The 21,666-nt window shown below is 28.6% G+C and overlaps 4 protein-coding genes across 8 annotated transcripts in view; 3 read left to right on the top strand and 1 right to left on the bottom strand.

The window, feature by feature from the left end:
- Positions 1 to 16,169, bottom strand: part of LOC145194237 (E3 ubiquitin-protein ligase Bre1-like) — a 54,719-nt gene extending 38,550 nt beyond the window's left edge. Inside the window, exons 1-4 of the mRNA XM_090069265.1 lie at positions 16,028 to 16,169; positions 2,943 to 3,110; positions 2,751 to 2,814; positions 1,915 to 2,105 (exon numbers count right to left, since the gene is read on the bottom strand). Of these exons, the coding sequence (XP_089925391.1) occupies positions 1,915 to 2,105; positions 2,751 to 2,814; positions 2,943 to 3,110; positions 16,028 to 16,129 (525 nt within the window). The 5' untranslated portion in view covers positions 16,130 to 16,169. The remainder of the gene's footprint in view (positions 1 to 1,914; positions 2,106 to 2,750; positions 2,815 to 2,942; positions 3,111 to 16,027) is intronic.
- LOC149881191 (uncharacterized) lies at positions 9,315 to 15,247 on the top strand. The gene is made up of 2 exons (XM_090069266.1): positions 9,315 to 12,671; positions 12,784 to 15,247. The coding sequence occupies exons 1-2, from the start codon at positions 12,407 to 12,409 to the stop codon at positions 15,090 to 15,092; spliced, it is 2,574 nt and encodes an 857-aa protein (XP_089925392.1). The 5' UTR covers positions 9,315 to 12,406; the 3' UTR covers positions 15,093 to 15,247.
- A 992-nt stretch (positions 16,170 to 17,161) lies between the features above and the next one.
- Positions 17,162 to 20,892, top strand: LOC149881189 (E3 SUMO-protein ligase ZBED1-like). Of its 5 annotated transcripts, none has more exons than XM_090069272.1 (6): positions 17,162 to 17,192; positions 18,307 to 18,719; positions 18,799 to 19,043; positions 19,141 to 19,214; positions 19,387 to 19,730; positions 19,856 to 20,892. In XM_090069272.1, exons 2-6 carry the CDS (start codon positions 18,309 to 18,311, stop codon positions 19,880 to 19,882), a joined length of 1,101 nt encoding a protein of 366 aa, XP_089925398.1. In that variant the 5' UTR covers positions 17,162 to 17,192; positions 18,307 to 18,308; the 3' UTR covers positions 19,883 to 20,892. The 5 variants fall into 5 exon arrangements, with proteins under 5 accessions (XP_089925398.1, XP_089925394.1, XP_089925393.1 ...); XM_090069268.1 differs by having other exon boundaries at positions 17,165 to 17,192; positions 19,387 to 19,741; XM_090069267.1 differs by lacking the exon at positions 17,162 to 17,192 and having other exon boundaries at positions 17,256 to 18,719; positions 19,387 to 19,741.
- Positions 20,061 to 20,892, top strand: LOC149881190 (uncharacterized). Its single transcript, XM_090069278.1, has 2 exons — positions 20,061 to 20,267; positions 20,346 to 20,892. Exons 1-2 carry the CDS (start codon positions 20,061 to 20,063, stop codon positions 20,718 to 20,720), a joined length of 582 nt encoding a protein of 193 aa, XP_089925404.1. The 3' UTR covers positions 20,721 to 20,892.
- Positions 20,893 to 21,666: the final 774 nt, after the last annotated feature.

Here is a 21,666-nt window from a genome sequence, read left to right as displayed (position 1 = left end):
CAGATATAATATGTCAAAATCAACTAGGCTTAAAACAAGGGCATATCCTTTTGGAGAGGAATAAGTGAGGAAACTATTCTCCACTTTCAATTTAGAAGATCTAAGGACAAATCATATAGCAAAGTGTTCCTGTCTTGCTAGTTGTCCAGAAATTTTTTATCAACTTGCAGTAAAGAAACCTTGGATAGAACGATGTTACAAAGACAATAGTATAAAGTAGGGCCACAGAATTACTTTAAACTTTGTAACTTTAATAGGTGTGGATACAAAATATGTTAGGAGAGGGAGTTTTTTTTTTTTTTTTTTACATAAGCGTTTTTTGTTTTTTTTTTTGTAAAAAGGATTTTAAATGTAACATTTGTATTTACATAGCAAATAGCTACATTGATTTGTTATTTTACTTGTAATTCATTATCATAAAATGCAGTGTATGAGGTGTAAATTATAATTTTTATACTTTTGTTGATAAGACTAGTGACATGCTTCCTGTACTTTGCATTACATGAAGCATGTCACTGGTCTGATCAACAGCTGAGAGAGTTTAAAGAAAACTAAGAATAAATATTCAAAAGCAGCAGGAAAAACTAGACAAAATTTTAAAAAGAAAGGTAAGAAGGTTTTGTAGAATGCTATGAAAAATGTCCAAGATATTGTGAAGAAGACAACCCTTGATAAGGAATCATTGTACAGATATGAAACTTTTGAGAGACCAAAAGACCTGTTGCAAGATGAGCCCAGAGAAAAAAAGACAATCAATATACACAGAAAATGGAGGAAAGACAACAGAAGATTGAAATATGAACAATTATCTCAAAGAGATGAAACAGTTTGTTGAGAGAGATAATTTGACAACAAAACTTGAGTTTTTTCTCAGAAACCAGTGATACAAATATTAACATAGACTCAGATCTTTTTATAACACCCAACTCCAAGTAATGAAAAATAACTATTTGCAAACAATTTTCTTAAAGAGATTGCCATGACTGCAGTTTCCAAATATATTTCATCTAGAGATTTGATGCAAGTATGTCCAGATTTGATTGTTAGGTGGAAATTATGAAGACCTTTCACTGACACATTTAACCATTTGGTATGTTAAAACAAAACCATTTAGGAAAATGCTGTACAACATAAGAAAGGGGTTAAAAAAGCTACTGAGAAAACATTCTTCCCCAAACAGCTCACTTTGAAAAAAGCACTGAAAATATCACTGATGGGAAGAAATCAAAAAAAAATTTATTATCTTAGCTGATAATAATGGAGACATTAAGCATCTTGGTATTCCAGCAATAAGATGATTTAGTAAAGGCATTGGAAGACTAAGAGAATGTTAAATAATATGAAGAGATTATCTTTTGACAGAACTGCCTCAAACACTGAAAGGCATCTGGAACTAATATCAGGCTTGATCAAAGACAGAATTTTATTTTACTGAGCTTTTCTGAAGATGGCATATTAAAGAGATTCATATGTGACATTTTTAGAAGCTTATTAACACAGGCAAAATAGCAGCGCCAGAAAATTTAATGCTTAAATTCTTTAAAAAAAAACTGGAATGTTAATAAGGATTATATTGATCTTTCTAAATACGTTAGATTTGATTCCAAATCCATCAATAATAATTTCTTTGTAACTGAGGTTGAAGAAATTATTCAGTTCTACAAGTTTGCACTGAACAATGACATTTCCTAGAGGAGATTACAGTAGTTATCCTTATTTATGTAAAATTAATGTAAAAAAACCAAGGTTCAGTTTAACATACAAACAGGGCTGAAAACAAAATTTCAGTTTCCTAAAATAACAACACGCTGGTTTCAGTTTTTTTTTTTTTTTACATTAAAATTAAAAATAATGTGTTTTTGCTATAAACTAAATCATACACATTAAAAAAAACAAAAAGTTATAAAAAAAAACCTTAATCTTCAAGCAGGCATCAAGTGTCTGAGTAAGTTTATCTTTGCGAGAAAAAACTTTATCCAATACTTGGATAAGTTTCTTAGTTATTTCCTTTGAGTGCATAAGTCTTTTTTCCAATTCTTCACTTATACCTTTTGTTGTTCTGTTGGAAAGTTTTTCCAGAAATGCAGTTGTTGTTTCGCTAATTCCTAAAAATGTAAAAAAAAAAGAGTTAATTTTGTTACTGTACTTGGACCCACAGAACACTGTTGCTGCACTTTTCTTTAAAAATGTTTCTGCCTGCTAAAATTCCATAGAATTTTGCATAATTTCACGTCATTAATGCAATTTGATTTTTATGACTAGTTTGTAAATTAAAATTTTTTAAGTACTAAATAGTCTAAATAAGAGAAATTAAAAATATAATTTCTATTAGCACTCAATCAATCCAGTAGTGAACAAAACTGGGACAGCCATTTTTTTTTTTTTTTTTTGATTTTTGTTTTTTAATAACCTTGCAAGAAATTGATGGAAATTGTATGCTAGACAGTTGTTTATAGTTCTTGTTGATTTCTACTACTATGATTTTTATTATCAACTATTCACAAGTTTTAAAAATGCTTAACAAAATATGTATGTGATCATAATAAAGTGATCATTACATTTCTAAAAAGCAACTCATTAATAAAAACAAAAATTTCTTTAATGACTTTAGGTCCAAAAAATGCTTTAAAATTTATTCTTCAGTAGATTTTCTAGAACTTTTGTACTTCCTGCTACACAAAATTCAAAGCAAAAAAGTATTAAAAACTTTAAAACACTTTTTGCAAAGAAAATTAATTTAATGTACATACTATATGTCTCATCTTCACTAGTTTCTTGAAATCGCTGCAGCATAAGTGCAATATCTTCATTTAACTATCAGTAATCAGTATAGTATTTTCACAAAACATATTATAAAGTTAATGTTTTTTATAAATCCTAACCTCAGGTAGAAATGTTTAAAATAATTCTATGTATATATATATATATATAAGAAAGTTAACCTGATTCCAAGCTAAGTTCATTGCAGATATGATGTTATGATCATTTTCTCGAAGACGCTCAAGTTTAGAAAATCTAGTTTTAAATTCATCTTCTTGTGAATTTTTTTCTTCCAATCGGGAAAAAAGATTCTTGTTTTGAATCTTTAAAACTCTGATGTCTAATTCTTCCTTTTGAAAAAATGAAGAGTTAACAGCACTTTAACCAATTCTTAGTATTAAAAAAACAAACTATTATCTTTTAAAAATAAAACAAAGACTATTTTAAAATTGTTTTAATAAAAAGAAGTTAACAGAAATTTAAAAAAAATTAATCCTGTTAAAGAGAACCTCTTACTTTAAATTATATTATTCAATTCATTTACAAAGCAAGAAAAATAAAATTACAGAGTTGCATATTGTTATATAAATTACTTTTTTAAACATAAGCAAGTGTAAATTTTTAATACTTAAAACACTTAATAGCCAACTTTAAAGTAGAATTAATTTGCATGACCAATTAGTTCTGATAACAAACTAACTAAAAAATCTTTTTTTGATAAAAAAAAAACAAAACAAAAAACAGATTAGTCAGCAACAACTCAAGGCAGAAAAATGGCAACAGCAAGCAATCAAAGTAATGGTTGCATCAACGTCAGCATCTTCAGACTTTTATCCACTAGATGAAACAGAAACATTCCAACATAAATTACCGAAGAATTCCAATGAATACTAAGGGTGGAATGCAAGAACCGAACTTGAGTCAAGTTCGACTTGAAATCTCAAGTTCGACTTTGTCAAGTCAGACTTGAAAAATTGACTTGAGCGAATGCGTAAACAAGACTTGAAAATTTCAAGTTCGTGCTTGAGAAAGTCGAACTTGAAAAATAGTCAAGGCATTGAATTTAGGGCGTTTATCAGAAAATGCACTTCGCAACCAATAGTGGTAATGGATTTTTTTTACGGGAAAAACCTTTTACTGAAACAAATTCCGTGTAATGATATTTGTATAATATACGATTAAATAAAAAGTTAATAACAGAAAAAAAAAAAAGTTCTTGCTATGTATTTTTCATCAGAAAAATAAATTCATCTTGGCACTTTCAGTTCCAAATCCTAAGTTGTTGGTAAACAACGGTTGGTCATATGTACCACTTAAGTGATCAAGACAATTTCTCTTGATTTCTCCATTTTAACAAATTCCATTTGAATTAAAATACATGGAAATGTTCTAGAAAATGCAGAATCTTATTTTGATGCTTTTTGGGGATGATACTATACTACAATGTATTTTTATTTATCTTTTTACTAATACTTTAATGAAAATAATGTTTTTTTTTAAAAAATACTGAAAAAATTACTTTAAACAAAATTAGTTTTCTCAATACTAATACTACATAATACTATGTGTATATATATATATATATATATATATATATATATATATATATATATATATATATATATATGTATACCATTTACATATGTAAGTCAATAGAGATCACATATGGAGACAGGTCTTCTGAAATTATTGGGCCACTTATAGAAACAGAAAAGAAAACTTTTAAAAACCATTGATAGCATCTTGCTCATTAACACATGAAAAAGAACAAAGTTTAACGTTAAACAAAAATCTCTTAATAAAAAAAAAATACAAAAAAGCAATATAATGAAATTCATGATCTTGATAAAGAACTAATGCAAAAACAAATAGAAATAGATGATATAAAAAAAAACTCTCTCCAGAAAAAGCAACAATACAAACAAAACTTTGTGAAAATTTTCACAGTTAAAATTTTCACAAAGTTTTAAAAAAGCAACACAACAGAATTATTCTATGTGAGGATTATTATTTTCTAACAATATCAGATCCAAATTGTTTTTGGAATGTTTTAATTTATCATTTTTTTTTTTAGTGAAATTGTTTTTTTCATATATAATACTACTTTGATATATAAAATGTAATTCTTTTGAAATAATATGTATTATAAATATTTGAAAATAATGTTTTTGTTATTAGACCCTTTATCCATTATCAGACACAAATTTTTTTTAAAAAAAATAAGTTTGAAATTTGACTTTTGCTTTGTTTCTGCAAAAATATCTTTGTGAATGCTTTAGCACTACATTCTTCATTGCTATTTTGTATTTCATTGCCTCCACAATAATCATTTTGTAGAAGGGCAATGTTGTGAAGCACAAAACAGGATATTATTATAGCTATGAAATTTTGCAGTTTTGTTCCTAAGGGAATATTAAGGCAAGGGTATTGTTTTTTTTTTGATATACCAAAACAATATTCAATAACAACATTCAACATGTGTGTACTTCTCAAGCTGTAATTGTATCTGATTTCATTTTCATTTTTGGGTTAGAGAAAGGTGTCATTAAATTTTGTTTATAAGGATAGCTAGAATCACCTGAAACATGAACATGTTGGCGAGCTTCTAAAACTTCTTTAATAGCTGAGTTAGCAAAAACAAATGAATCCTGAACAATTCCAGGCCATTGAACACAAGCAGATAAAATTTCATTTGAAGCACCTGCAATGACCTGGCAATTCAAAAAAAAATCCCTTTTTGTTTTGATAAATTTCTGCGCTTTCTCCACAAGGAATTATTATAGGAATATGTGTCATTAATTGCTTCTATACATCCTGGGAATCCTTGAATTTGGTAAAATCTAAATAATGGTTGATAAATATAAATATTTTCTTTATCTAAGAAAAGTTTGAAGTTTGTATGAAATAGCAAAATCAGATATCCATGAAAACTTATAATCACTTTTGCTGAATTATCAAAGAATCAGCTTCTGTTGGGAACTTTATGTACTGATATCTTTTGTTAGCCATTTGAATTGAAATGTTCTAAACCACTGGACAAACAGTTGACTTTCAGCTCTTCCAAATTTCCTATTATTCCCTAAAAGAGTTTATTTATTGTTATAATCATTTGTTGGTATAAAATGTTGTTATTTAAAAACGTATAAGAAGGTGCCATTTTCTGATACCGTTTCTTGAATATCTACTCACTTGGAATGAACCAGTAGTATAAAACCGAAATGCAATAGCCAGTTGTTGTACAGTTGAAAGAGGGCACCCTCGATTGTTAAAATTGTTGTTAATAATGTCATTAGCTAATATTAAAAAGGTTTTTATTGGAAAATCTGTAGCACCTTTTAAATTCTATACCGTGGTAAACTTCTAAAGGATTAGCTCTGTCAATAATAAACCTTGGTATGTGACTTGGCATATTTTTTCTTCTTTTTCTTCTAAAATTCAGCTCATACTGATTCATTTTTGAACATTTAAAAAAAAGTTTTTTTTAATACTTCATGTAATTGTAACTTCTTCTCAAGAACTCTCTTTTACTCCTTTTACACGTATAACCTCTTTGTATAACTGCAACTATTTATTACTAAATGGAATTTACTTTTATACTGTATCATAAAAATGTGCCTTAATCAACAGCCTTTTATAATGCTAGGATGTTTGACATTTCAAAAAGCTAATAAACATTTCTAATGGCATCAAAATATGACATGTTGAATCATTACATACGAGTTACAGGATGTTTTAAAAGACACACTTTTTCGCAATGTTAATATTCAGTTTTCTGTAATGAATTCATTTAAAAATATACTTTCACAATGTAACCTTCTAAATTAATTAGGTCAATATGCCCAAGTAACTACTTTTGCTTGTTAAAAACTCATTTTCATATTTGCAAAGGTTGTAATAAGTTATATAGTAATAGTAAAGTTTTGTTACGCATCAGCAAAATAATAATGGCGGTCTGTTTTTTTTTTTCAAGTTTGGTTTCAAGATTGGTCTGGAGCAGACTTGAAAAAATGACTTGAAAATTCAAAAATTCTCGTTTTTCAAGTCTGACTTCAGTTCAAGTTCGCTTCTTGCATTCCGTGCAAGTCAGACTTGAGATTTGAAGTCTGACTTGAAATTTTAAAGTCGGGTTCTTGCATTTGGAAGGAATTTTTGCTCTCTCAAGTCTGGTTTGAAGTCAGACTTGAGAAAGGTCTATTTTTAGCGGTTTTCAAGTCTGACTTGAGTTGAAGTTCACTTTGTGCATTCGCTCAAGTCGCACTTAAGGTTTGAAGTTCGACTTCAAATTTGAAGTTCGGTTCTTGCATTCCACCCTAAGAGCTGGCAGTGTTAAAAGTACAAACTCAAAACATAACAAACAAATTCAACAGGACAACTGCAAATAAGCTGTTTACTCATTGTGTGACAGGTATCTTGGAAAGAAATAAAACCTCTGATCATAAAGTATATAGTCCCAATAGCTGTAGTTTTTCGCTGGGATCCTTCTACCCTGCCTTTTTTGCAAAGTGCCATCCACAGACTTTGCATGAATACCAAGAATGAGTTTGAATGAATTTTTTACTAATATTTTTAACTGACATTTTTAAATGACATTTTTAAATGACTTTTTAACTTTGACTTTTAAACAATCATGTTTGAATTTTTAACTAACTTTTTGCTGCTGCTTCACTGGAATGGAAAAATCCTTCCTAAAGGTTTTGGAGCTGCAAATATTAACTGGCTACCTGTGCTGATTTCAAATAATGGTCTGGACGAACTCCATGGTATCCTAAAATTAGCCTCTGGGACAGGCTACAATAAATATATCACAATATATAACCTTGTAGAGTCATTGAAACTCACCAATAAAGTCCAAAAATGAACCTTGGTAGAGTTAATACTAGTTGTTTCAATTTTTTTGGAAAAAAAAAATATTGGTAGAGAACTCCTGTTGTTAGCTTGCTGCCATCATGTGATATGAAATATATTTTTACCAAAATGTTCACCATTTTTCTTTCAAAATGCTCACCATTTTTCCAATTATTAAAAGATTTAAAGCTAATTGGGGAGAAGTAACTTGTGATAAACCAGGTAATGAAGTCTTTTATCAACTAGCTCTAACATTTCTTAAAAAGATTTTTTAAAAAGTATCAACAAATCTTTTTGATGTTGAAAAGTATCATATTCAAGTGTCAGAGGTCAGAGATGACAATCAAGAATTCATAGAGCTAACAATGGTTGTTCTTGGCAGTTCACCATAAACAGTTCACTAAAGAGCCAAGAGCCAATTCATCATGCACATTGTGTGGCTAAACTTCTGTATGCTAGCAAAATATATCTTTTTTATGATAAGCATAATCTTACAAAGTACAAGAAGTTCAAATGTATCGGTTAGGTAGTTCGGCATTTTTCTATAATGAGGCATGGGTAAAAGCTCCACTTGCAACTAAGATTCCAGTACAAGACCTGTTGCTGTGGATCAAAGAAGGAAACTTTCATATCTTCGCAGCTTGATCCACAGTTAATTGTGAAATAAGAATGCTGACAGGAAGGTACTAGAAAATGAATTGTGACATCATTCAGATGTAACTGTTAAGATAGCCCTTTTTCTTCATCAAACCTTTTATAACAGATAAGGTTTTGAGATTTTGCAACTCATCAAGAATTACAATGTGTGGTAAGTTATTATATACAGCAAACTCTTAGGGTATTGCAAAAAAACAGAAGTTTAAAAATGTTAAACTCCCTGGCTGTTTACTGGTGATGGGTAGCCTATAAACTCTCAATTTCAAATTTCAGCCTGAAATGTTAACCCTAACATTTGTCCCAAGTCCCCCTGAAAAAAATTTTATTTGGTTTTTTCAAAGATTTTTAACTATTTTATTGTTTAACTTTTTGTAAGTAAACAACCAAGTAAACTCAGTTTTAGCTTTTATTTTACACATATGTTCAGAAAAAAAAATCATAGGCCATGGTAACAAGTTTAATATGGGGATTAAAATATCATAAATATTACTCATTTTTCATGTTTATTGGTATTTCTCAAGATATCATGATTAACTATAAAAATTATTCTTGTTTAAAAAAAATTTTTCATTTTTCTAACTCATACATTTGAATATAAATGAATACACAAAGCTATTGTAAATTAATTTAAATGGAAAATAATAACTAGATCAGCAAAAGTTTGTTTAAAGGCTAATCAAAGTTGCCTTTCTGAAATTGGTAAAACACTTTCTGTGATTTTCAACTACACTTTGCTTGTTTTTTTTTCATCTTTTGTGAGGGACAATTAAACGTTTTGCATCAATTTTACACCTCTCTCAGCAATATCATTAACAACTTTAATATTATTTAAAAAGTTCATTGCTTTAAGATAGTCTTCATTCTCCTCCCATGTTTGCACTGGAGTTTTCAGTCATTCAGTGTTCACACCACGAGTTTCAAACAGAAGCCAAGAGTTTTGTTCAATCAATGATGGAATTTTTGAATTTTTTGTCACTAGAGAAAAGGTTGGTGTACCTTTTTTCAGCTCACCACATTGGTAGGATTGGAGTTTCTTCACAATATTCTTTTTTTCATTGTCATTGAAAAGTTTCATTGAAAGGAGCGTCAACTCAAGCGGGGCATGCTAACCAGTGCTTGACATACACAAGAGCATTAAAAAGACATATCTCTTAGCTTCACAGTAGTTTCTTCATTATAGCCCATGGAATCTCTAAAGAGGTACATTTTAGCAGCATATATCACAGATGACACCCATCTTGCATGATGAAAGGCCCCAGGCTTGCACCAATGTACACTTCTATCTGGAATTTCCCCAAGTAAAATTAACATAAGTTCTGTACATTCCTTGTAATCATCTCTTAGTAAGAAATCCTTATTCTTGAGCTGCTCTTTGAAAATAAAAATGGCAGAATCTTGCTGTAGCTTCATTTTTCTGACTTTAACATCTAAGTATTTGAAGTCATTCTAGTGCAATACAGAGTCCAATTTTTCCTGGAACTCTTAAAAGTATTCAATATTTGGACTGCGAGAATGTCCAAATACGGCTTGCCAGGCTGCGCTCTGCAGTCTTTCCAATATGTGATGTCTGCATGCAAAATAAAACAAATTTTTATCTGATAGAATTTCAACTTATACTTATGCAGCATTCTTCCACCCTGAGTTTGAAGCAATTGTCTCAAAAGACAATCCAATTATATTATCTGCTAAATCCCATTGCTGCACAAGAGAAAATGACTAGACCCAGTCCTATCTACTATCTCTGGAACGCCTAACAACTTAACTTGTTTATAGACTGGAGTTCCTGAAATTAGCATTGCTAATCTATCTGACCATTTCTTGTAAGGATCCTCCATTACTTTCCCATCCCAGTGCAAAACACAAAATTCAGAAGCCACAAACAATGATTTTATTTCATCTTCCATTATATCCCTATTTTCTTGATGATATCAATGACATGAAGTTTTTGAAATAGCAACAGTGTTTAAATAAACTCCACTACTTTTTAGTATCACAGCTGTGATCCCTGCTGCTTGATTAAGGGATAAATTCAAGAGGCCAGCCATTTGACAAACCTCTTTAGCTTTTAAAGGATCAGTAGGTGAATTTACAAATAGTTCTTTCTTAGGCTCTTTTAGGGAAAGAAAATCTTCATCTGAATAACTGAGATCTTCATCTTCTCTAGAATCTTCTAAAAATCACTTGTGTTAATTGCTATATAACTTTTTTTTTGCCTACTTTTCACTTGATTGTTTCCTTTTTTTCTAACTTTGCAATTTTCTTGTATAATCTTAGTCAACAGAGCCTAAAACAATCTTTTTTTCCATCCTTTAAAGCATCTATAAACTTTAAATATTCTTTTTGTCTATTATTTCTTAACTTGTCAAACTGAACAATATCAGCAGCTTCTTGATGTGCAATATAAAAAAAAACAGTTCTAGTTGATTTAATAACAGCTGTGATTTTTCATCATTTCTACCTTTATGCTTGGTTAAGGTTCTGTATGCTTCATACAAATTTGTAAGTTTTTTGTTTCACTTTGTCTTTCCTCTGTGTTTTTATTCCTGTTTTCTCCCATACAGCATATAGCTCGCCAGTTATCTTATTACATATAACTGTATTACTAATAGAGTACTTGTCATGTTTCATAGGCCCTTCTTTCAAAAAGGAAAAGTATTGAAATACCTTATGTTTAGTTGTTACTTGGTTTGAAAGTAATTTTTCCACACAGATCCCAACAACCAAATTTGGCAATTTGAATATAAACTTGATTGACTCACTAAAGCTAACTTTAAAACTTTCACAAAATGCACTGCAATATCTCATAAGAACATAAACATAACCTCTATCTTAAACTAGAACAAAACAAAATTATAATCATATGAGCATCAAAACAAAAGACAACTAACTACTACAGTTTTAAAGTGCTGCAAACTTGGTATTCACAACTATTCTGAATGAATGTGAAAAGCATTCTAAAAATGAAGTGGTGAGAGTCAAAGTGGTATAACTCCTTTTAAACCTTAATTTTATTATTACGTTTAAAAAAATTAACAGTTCAAACAGTTCAAATAGATAAAAGAGCCTTTTATAAACATCATCCAATATTTTTTAAAATCTCTAACATTAAACCTGACTTTTTTGCATTTAATGGGATAAAACGCTCTGGGCTGAAAAGTTGTTGTGAATTGAGTTATACCATTTTGACTCTCACCACCTCAAATAGTGTTACTAACAATTTTATATAAAATTGATATTAAATTTGCACTTGGTTATCTATGTTTAAATTTCAATAGTTGGGCTCTTATAAACAAGAAAAATGAGTAATATTTATGATGTTTTAATCCCCTTATTGAACTTGTTATAATGGCCTATGATTTCTTTTTCTGAACATATATGGGTCATTCCAGCTCAATTCAATTTATGCTTGGCACCATGCCATCTCAGATTTTGCTGATTTTTGGAATACAAGCTTGAATTAATAAAAGGAAACTTCACTCCAAATTTTAGTGTCTGACTCCTTACGGTTTCAGATATATTGATACTTAGTTCCAATCTCTTTTTTAACTATTTTTTTCAGCGCCATTTATTTGTTTGAATCATTGCATGACACAATTAGCTTTAACTTATGAAATACTTGTTTAATAGTGGTAAAAATTTCTATCTAACTATTTTTTAGGGTGAGGAACTCAAAAATCATGGGTAAAATACACAAAAATTTAGGCTTCTATATGAAAATTCAATTTCAAAATGGTGTAACACTTTTCGAAAAGTTTTTTGATGCCCCGTACAAAAAAATGTTTATCTCCAGATGCTTAAAAGATAAAATTCTGAAATTTTTTCCTAATGTTCTATATGTAACAAACTCCATAATACAAAAAAACTGCAGGGTTTTTTTTTTTAAATCAGATTTATTTTTATTCAAAGTTTTATAAAAAAATTAGGAAAAAATTGTTATTTTGTAATGAAAAAAAATTATTTGCATTTATTTTTTGCATTTTTTTAAAAGATTTTTAGAATCTTGCTGTCTCAGGTGCAGTTCTAACATATAAACTTGTTTGCATTTCACATCTAAGATCATTATGTTTAATAGCTAAAGGATTTTCTATTTTCAAATCTTCAAACAATAATTATTTTAAAATTGTTTCTTACAGAACTAAAAAATATGAATGATAAAGAAATATGTTCAATTGGAATAACAAATAAAGAAATTTGTAACAAACAAACATATGTAAAATCCCATGATATCAAGAAAGTTTCAAGTCTTAATGATGTTGAAAAAGACTTGATAATTAGTCGTTCTGGCATTCAATATGATGAAAATGCAACGGTTTGCCTACACCATGAATATGTTTATTTAAAACGTTATTCGGCAATCCACATAACTTGCTGTGATCCATTTAATTCACACAAAGGAAAAAGAAGAAAAGGTATTATTACTTAATCATGAAACGTTTTGAAAACTTTATTGTAATTTTATATAAATTATATATATTTTTACAAAATATTTACTGAAGCAGTAGTTATCACTTATGTTTTTAGGAGGATGTAAAGAAATTAATATGCAACTTGCTAGGAAATTGAAAAATATTGGTATTAATGTTATTCCTGGAGAAAAGATATGTCCTTCATGTATGATTAAATTTATGTCATTTAAGGATGATGGACAAATGGAACCAACTTGTAGCCAGGTTTATGAAGATGAAGATAATGATCCTAATATAAACGAGTTGCTAAAAAAAAATCTTAATTCTTCTTTGACGATTATGAACATAAGTCCTCTCAAAATGCATGCAGTAAATAGTCACTCTAGAGTTGCTCTTGGCAAAAAAAAATTGTTACATGTTCAAAAAACAGTAAAGTTAGGCATTGCAAGGACTTTAAATATAGATCCTGAAGAGTTAAGCCAAGAAGATTCCTTCAATAAATTATCTAAGGAAGTCAAATGTAAAGCAAATGACATGGATATACTTATTAGAAAAATCAAAGAAAAAATGTTAATTTCCAATCGTAATCAGAAAATTCAACTACTAACACTGGTTCCAATTTCTTGGTCACACAAAGATATAGAAAAAGAATTTAATGTTACTAATTACATGGTGCAGATATCACGCAAATTGCTGCAGAAAAATGGTATTTTATCTTTTCCTGAAAAAAAAAAAGGAAAGAAAACACCTCAAGAATCAGTAGATAAAATTATTGAATTTTATTGTAATGATGAAAATAGCAGACTAATGTCTGGTAAAAAAGATTTTGTTAGTATAGCTCAAAGATCTCACATGCAAAAACGTTTGATTCTCTCAAATCTAAAAGAGCTATATGCAAAGTTTAAAACCTGTTATCCAGATATAAAGACTTGTTTTTCTAACTTTTGCTCACACCGTCCAAAATGGTGCATTACAGTAGGAGCATCTGGTACGCATACAGTATGTGTGTGCACCTACCATCAAAATGTTAAGTTAATGATTAGTGCAGTTGAATTATCAAAGGATTATCACAAACTTATTGATATGCTTGTTTGTAGTAGGGCTAACAAGAATTGCATGATACATCGTTGCCCTATGTGCCCAGAAGATTCTGCATTAGTACATTATCTTGAAAATGAGTTATACTCTCAAGACGATATTGATGAAGATGATGATTATTGTATAGATTATAAACAATGGAAAACAACAGACCGATCTGAGCTATTAAGTCTAACAGAAACAACAAGTAGCTTTATTAATATTTTGAAAAATAAGTTACAAAAACTTACTGTTCATTCTTACATTGCAAAAAGTCAAGCTGCTTCTTTAAGAAAGTTAAAAAATGAGTTAAGTAGTACTGAGGTTGTTGTCCTTTTAGATTTCTCAGAAAATTATGAGTTTGTTGTACAAGACGAAATACAAAGTTTTCACTGGAACAAAATTCAAGCAACATTGCATCCAACAGTAATTTATTATAAAGAAAATAATGTCCTCAAATGTGATTCATTATGTTTCATCTCAGATGATTTACTGCATGATGTAGATATGGTTTATCATGTGATGAAGCTAGCAATTGAACATATTAAAAGCAATATTTCTCATCAAATAGAAACTGTCCATTACTTTTCAGATGGGTGTGTTGGCCAGTACAAAAACTGCAAACACTTCATAAATATATGCCACCATGAACAAGATTTTGGTATGAAATGTACATGGTCTTTCTTTGCAACAAGTCACGGTAAATCACCCTGTGATGGTATTGGCGGGACTGTAAAAAGACTAACTTCAATTGCTAGCCTTCATCGAACAACAACAAATCATATTCTTACAGCATCTGCAATGTTTAATTTTTGCCAAAACGAAATCAAAGGAATTAATTTTTATTACATATCTAAGGAGTCAAACACAATAATTCGAAGTGAAATGGAGCAACGATATGCAACTGCAAAAACATTACCAGGCACTCGCACCTATCACAATTTTGTTCCAATAAGTAACACAAAAATTGGAACTAAAATTGTTTCTGAACAATTGGAGTATTCATTTGTTTTTAATTTTCAAACTGATGAAATTATTAAAGAACTCTTGTCTAATATAAGCATTGGCGCGTTTGTATGTTTGATATATGATAACAATCCATGGATCGGACTAGTTGAGGAAACTGATGTTGAAAATAAAGACTTTCTAGTTAGATTCATGCATCCATGTTACCCTTCAAGGTCATATTATTGGCCTTCTAGAGATGATGTGTGCTGGGTTCCATCAACAAACTTATTGTTAATGATTAATATTCCAACAACTGTTACAGGAAGACAATACAAAATCAGTGAAATAGATCACCAGAGCATTGAAGATAGCTGGGCAAACTTTAAACCAGAGAACTAATTTGTTATCTTTCAAAGATTTTTTATTTTTATTAAATGTGGAAGATTGTCAATTCTTATTGCCTATTAGTTTTAGTTTTTCTCATTGCAATTTAATTATTTTCATGGTTTTAGTGTAATTTTGAAATTTTTTGGGTTTATTATTATAAGACTTTGAATGCGAATAAATCTGATTTAAAAAAAAAAAACCTTGCAGTTTTTTCAGAACATTAGGAAAAAATTTCAGAATTTTATCTTTTAGGCATCTCGAGATAAACATTTTTTTGTACGGGGCATCAAAAAACTTACGAAAAGTGTTACACCATTTTGAAATTGAATTTTCATATAGAAGCTTAAATTTTTGTGTATTTTACCCATGATTTTTGAGTTCCTCACCCTAAAAAATAGTTAGATAGAAATTTTTACCACTATTAAACAAGTATTTTATAAGTTAAAGCTAATTGTGTCATGCAATAAGCCTAAAAAATAAATGGCGCTGAAAAAAATAGTCAAAAAAGAGACTGGGACCAAGTATCAGTATCTCTGAAACCGTAAGGAGTCAGACACTAAAATTTGGAGTGAAGTTTCCTTTTATTAATTCAAGCTTGTATTCCAAAAATCAGCAAAATCTAAGATGGTATGGTGCCGAATTATTTTTTTTTTAGTTGATTTGACATGGAATGACCCATATGTAAAAAATTAAAACTGAGTTTACTTGTTTGTTTACTTACAAAAAGTTATTGATTAAAAATAATTAAAAATCTTTGAAAAAGCTTTTCTTAAATGTTGGTTTAGATTTATTATCAAAGCTTAAACAATATACAGCTATGTAAAATTGAAGACATTTTTTGAAGAACTTGCTAAAAGAATAATTTGCCTTAATGTAAATTTAAGCAATAAATAGTATTTGGAAAAAAAGATTATTGTAAAAGCTAAATTAAATTTTACAAAACTTACTTCAGTTGATACAGGACCAAGATTAATTGGTTCAGAGAGCAAAAAAGATTTTTTCAAAGGAGGTCCAGTGGTGCATAACTCAGCTGATCTTTTTGAAGCCATAGTGTAATTTTTAATCTTTCTGCAAATGAAAAATGTAATAAGTCATTTAAATATTTCTCTTTACATTCACAAGCATGTGCAAAAAAAAATTTGTTTTCTGTGTTAAGACAATGTTTTAACCCTGATGCTTGTTCATGAACTACTGAAAAGAAATTAATTTGATTTAATTTTTGAAAAACTGTACCAAAACTAAAAGTCAATAATGAGTAAAGCAAAACTAATAAATGTACTTCTAAAATGCATTATCATTTTCAATTCTATGTATGTATCTAATCAAATCTACATAAAGGATTAAAAAATTGATGCACTTTAGAAATATTTAAACTCTAATGATCTAATTGAATAAGTAAAATAAATATTTTGTTTAAGATGATCTTTTTTTAATAAATGAAATTTCATATGAACTTTTCATTAAGAAAAAAGTTTTTGTAAAATAAAATGTATGCAAAACATAAATAATATTTAAATAAATTATCAGTTAAGTAAATGTTAAAATCAAATTTCTGTTGTTTATTCTCAATATGGTAATGAAATCTTTTTAGGTTTAGAATTAGGTCACTTAAATTTTGATTGGATACCTGAATTACATACTCAGTTTGCTTATACCTTAAAGCTAAAAGTTTTCAACAATTAATTATAAGTTGAATTCAGAATCCTTTTTTCAAGTTCAACGTTACTCAAATTTACTTGTTAAGTCCAAAAAAATACAACATTGTTCTTTTGCACCCCCAATGAAATTTTATTAATTTTTTATCTCAGATATTTAGTACCTTACGTTGGTAAAAAAAAGAAAGTTAAAATGGAAGAAAATATTAGGATGAAAGAAAGTGTTAAATTAAGATGAAAGAAAGTGTTCATCTTGGTGGAGAGCCGAAGTTTTCCCTTCAAGGGAAGTTATTACAAAAAGTTCGAAAAACAAGAATAACAAAATCGAAGCAATAACCCGGTGTAGCGAAATTTTAAAATATCCGGGATTTAGGACTTCAACGCATGGCACGGTTGTTCAGAATAAGGGTCTGCGTATCCGTTATCGGTATACCGCACCATAGTCACAAGTAGAGATGTGAGTCGTTTTTTTGGTTCTTGTTTTTTTGCAAAAAAACCGGTTTTTTTGGCCAAAAAAACCAACTGCTTCGTTTTTTGGTTTTTTTGGTTGTTTTTTTTAAACTACTCTTTTTCTTTTTTTAAACACTGAAATAATTTTAAAAATTTGTTTTTAAGTGTTATTTACTAAAAGAGAATATTCATTCCTTTATTTAACATAAGATTTTGTTATTATTGCCTTTAAAGTTCATAAAGTAGCAGATCCCCACAAATTTTTTTTTTTTTGTATTTTTTTAACTAACTACTTTAACACCTTAAACATTTAAATAAATATCACCTCAAAAGTGTGTTTTTGGGTGATATTAAAACACTTTGTCATTCTCTTATTTAACATACCATTTATCTGTCTTGTTTTACAAGCTCTTCAAATGTTCATCAAATAACATTAATTATTATCAGCAGATTAATTATTATTGTTTTTCAATGACTTACTTATGATAAGCTAAACAAAAATTGAAAAAATTGTTTGAAGAAACATTTTTCTTGTAAAATACTGAGACATAATTAAAGGAGATTTGTCTTTTTTGTTTGTTTTTTTATGTAGATATGTTTTTTGAGTTCGAAACAGTTTTTCTTCAACATTAAAAACAAATTTTTCAACAGAATGAGCCAGTTTTTGTAATTTGTAGAATGAATGAGACCTTTTTTAATTTATGTTTTTTAATTTATAAATAAAATAACACTGCATTGCAAAATGTATATGTATTGTATAAGTTTGCATAGTTTTAATTTTTTCAAATTTTGCTATCTTATTTTATGCTTTTTGATTTTTAACTTTATTTCTGCAATTGCAAATAAGTTAAATTTGCCATTATTTAATTTCAGAAAGTGGAAATAGTATTTTAAATCATGTTATAAATGTTGCATAAGTGTGTTGTAGTATTTTTATTTTTTAATTTTCCCTTTCATAATTTGTAGTAAAGTAAATTTTTAGTAATACAATTATTATTATTATTATTTTTGATAGTATAACTGAATTATGAAAATATTTTAGAATATAGCCTTTATAAGGTATTGTAAGCATTAAGCAGATTTCTAATCAAAATAATCCCATCATTTTGATTAAAACACAGTAATGAGTAGTAATAAAAGAGTAGTCTGTGGCCACACTGGGGGTAGAAAGAAAACATCTGTGAGCATTTTGTTTAAGCCAGCAAGCCAGGTGAGCAAAATGGAAAGAGTTCAATGTTCTTTTTGCAATGATGTTATGTCAAAAAGTGGAACACGTATGGCCATGCATATTAAGAAATGTAAAAAATGTCCAGTTGAAGCCAAATACAAACTTTTAAATGAATGCACAATCATGTCAAAAAAAATCACGACAGAAAAAATACAAAGAAAAGCAACATGTAAATTTAAAAACCTTATTTCAAGTAATAGTACAAATGTCACAAGCATTATTTCAGACCTTCTAAAAAATTTTGAACCAATTTCTAAAAGTGGTAAATCCTGTTCAATGTTTGATAGCATGAAACAATATGAAAAGGTATCAGCATTTTTTTTTTATTTTTTTTTGTATAGCATATTTGTTTTTAATTGTTTATCTAAGATTATTATTGTCATAGGAATCAATTGATGCACATCTATCTAGAGCTATTTACGCAAGTGGGTCACCCATGAGTTTAGTTGATAATAAATACTGGAAAACCTTTTTGAAAAACTTACGCCCAGCTTATCAGCTCCCATCAAGGTATGAAGTGTCAAACACACTTTTGGATAAAGAATTCAATAGAATATCAAGCAATGTTAAAGAATCAATTGCAATAGCAGATTCTGTAGGACTTATGTGTGATGGATGGAGTAATATTAGGTTGGTACTTGTTTAATAAATTTATACAAAAATACTAAAGTATTGTTTATGCAAATAATTTAAAAATTAAAACTTGAAAACTATTTACATTTTGCAGAAATGAAGCAATTATTAACTTTGTGTTGACATTGCCTTCATCATTGCCTATTTTATGGAAATCACTACCTTCAGGTAAAATTTACATAAATTTATATTTATTTTTAAGAATAAATAATAAATACATTTTTTAAAAAAATTGTTTTTAACTCTCTCCCAAATCGTAACTTATTTCTTCATGCTCAAAACTTTTAATTTTATAACTGAACAGTTTGTAAAGTATTTACATGAAAGTAATAATTTTCAGGTTCATCAAGTCATTCTGGGGAATACATAGCAGATGAAATAAGGAGGGTATTAGAAGAAATTAATCCTAAAAAAGTTATGGGAATAGTAACAGACAATGCAGCGAACATGAAAAAGGCATGGAAACTATTAAAAATCAGCTGTCCTCTTCTTAATTGCTATGGATGTATATCTCATGGTCTCAATTTGCTTTTTAATGATTTTATAAAAATACCTACTCTTTGTGTGTTAATGTCACAAGCAACAGATATTGTAAAGGAAATCAAAAACTCTCACATAATAGGTGCAATATTTAAAGAAATTCAAAAATCAACTGTTGATTCAAACATTTCATTAAAACTACCGGTAAAGACCGGGTAATTATTATTTTTATACAATCAATTAAAACGTAGTTTTATATAGTAATCTATTTTATTTCTAATTTTATATTATTAAATTAGGATATGTGATTAAAATCTATTTATTAATAGATGGGGTTCCACTGTGGCGTGTCTTGAGAGTATACAGAAAAATAAACAGTCTTTAAAATCTTTGGCCATCTCTGAGTGATGTGTATTGAATTCTACAACAAAAAATAGCTTGTTATCAGATATTTTTTGGGATAATGTTCAAGGATTTTTAAAGCTGCTAGCACCAATAGCTGATGCAATCAAGATAACAGAAGCCGACAGCCCAATGTTGTCATCTATAGTTGAAATCTTTTATAATTTAGAAAATAATATTACTCAATACATAGTAAGCAGTCCTTTAACAAAAAAAGAGGAAGTAGAAATGAAAGAACTATTTGCTAAAAGAAAAAAATTTTGCTTAACAAAAGTTCATATGGCTGCTAATCTACTTGACCCCAAATATCAAGGAAGATATTTAAATGGGGAACAAAAGGTTAAATTATTAGTAACTTTTGTTTATTTTTATTAAACCAAGTAAAACCATTAATTCATATCAAAAATTTTTTAACAGATTGATGCATGTGAAGTGATATATTCAATTGCTGTAAACTCACCTAATATCAAAATAGATATTTTGATGGCTGATTTAGCAAATTATCAATGTAAAGGAGGAGTTTTTTCAAAAACTTTTATATGGACAGCTGTTGACTTAACGTTCGGTCCAAACTGGTGGAAGGGATTATGTTCATCTACTGAATTAGCAAAAGTAGCAGCAAAAATTCTTCAGCTTCCTGTTACAAGTGCTGCTTGCGAAAGAAGTTTTAGCAGTTATGCAAATATTCACAGTGCCAAAAGGAACAGATTAACTAATGAAAGAGCAGCAAAATTAGTGTTTGTATCGCAAAATTTAAAACTGGAAGCAATAGATATGCGTGCAACACAATAACCAATTCTGCCTAAAGTACCAATAAATAATTCAGATAAATCTCACGAATCAATAAATGTTTCAGATGAAGAGTCACCTGAACAAGAATTTGAGTCATTTGACCAAGAATCAGAGTTTTCTAGTCAAGATTCTTCTGTAGATGAGTTTTAGTTTAAAAAAAAACAACTTAAAATAACATTGTTTTTTTATCAATTTTTGAATTCAAATTTTGAAAAGAACAAATAGTTTGTTAACTATTTTAGCAATAAAAAAATCATTAATTTAACTCTTTTGTGAACTCTGTTCACGCTTTAATAAAAATAGATTAATTTTAATATAATTTGATATAGAATCTAAAATACTCAAACAAAACTAAACATTTTATATAAGTTAAAAAAAAATTAAAAGTAAGTAAACAAAAAAACTAAAAAGAGCTGTAAAAGCCAAAAAAAACTCCAAAAAAACCAAAAAAACACGTTTTTTTGGGTGAAAAAAACATGACAGCAAAAAAACACGTTTTTTTGCATCTCTAGTCACAAGAATATATAGTCTGGAAACAAAGGCCGTTTCCATTGTTCAACCGTTTTATGTTGAAACTTAAGTCAACGACCCGGTCAAGGTGCACAAAACAAAAACTCTCACATTATTCTCCCTGTGAGTCTGAACTGAAAATTGGGTTTTGTATTTAATGTTGAGATCTTTTAAATAATTTTTGTGTAGATAATTTCTCCGATGTGTTAAGAAAGATTATTTAAGATTTAAAAACCTCTTTAAATAAATAGAATGCTTTATTTAAAGTTTCTTTAACATAAATATTTACATATTTTTTGCTGATTCCTATTACTAATTACTGCTGTTTTGTACTGTTGTTGTTATGTACTTCTTGTATTAGTGAATATGATTGCATTTTAGTATATATATATACATATATATATTATTTGTTATATATTATTTGTTATATATTGTT

This window comes from Hydra viridissima, unplaced genomic scaffold, assembly GCF_058129835.1.
Source record: "Hydra viridissima isolate aposymbiotic clone 2 unplaced genomic scaffold, HvirCarnegie_v1 scaffold_12, whole genome shotgun sequence".
NCBI lineage: Eukaryota > Metazoa > Cnidaria > Hydrozoa > Anthoathecata > Hydridae > Hydra > Hydra viridissima.
Note: the sequence above shows the minus strand (reverse complement) of the source record. Positions and strands in the feature narration are given on the sequence as shown.

What these genes read in the sequence shown, in the direction of transcription:
- LOC149881191 (XM_090069266.1), top strand. Translation starts at nt 12,407, where the DNA reads ATGAATGATAAAGAAATATGTTCAATTGGAATAACAAATAAAGAAATT. An exon ending in CAAAGGAAAAAGAAGAAAAG is followed by an intron (nt 12,672 to 12,783) that starts GTATTATTACTT and finishes TTATGTTTTTAG; the next exon opens with GAGGATGTAAAGAAATTAAT.
- LOC149881189 (XM_090069268.1), top strand. Translation starts at nt 18,309, where the DNA reads ATGAGTAGTAATAAAAGAGTAGTCTGTGGCCACACTGGGGGTAGAAAG. An exon ending in GCATGAAACAATATGAAAAG is followed by an intron (nt 18,720 to 18,798) that starts GTATCAGCATTT and finishes TTATTGTCATAG; the next exon opens with GAATCAATTGATGCACATCT. An exon ending in GATGGATGGAGTAATATTAG is followed by an intron (nt 19,044 to 19,140) that starts GTTGGTACTTGT and finishes TACATTTTGCAG; the next exon opens with AAATGAAGCAATTATTAACT.
- LOC149881190 (XM_090069278.1), top strand. Translation starts at nt 20,061, where the DNA reads ATGTTGTCATCTATAGTTGAAATCTTTTATAATTTAGAAAATAATATT. An exon ending in ATTTAAATGGGGAACAAAAG is followed by an intron (nt 20,268 to 20,345) that starts GTTAAATTATTA and finishes ATTTTTTAACAG; the next exon opens with ATTGATGCATGTGAAGTGAT.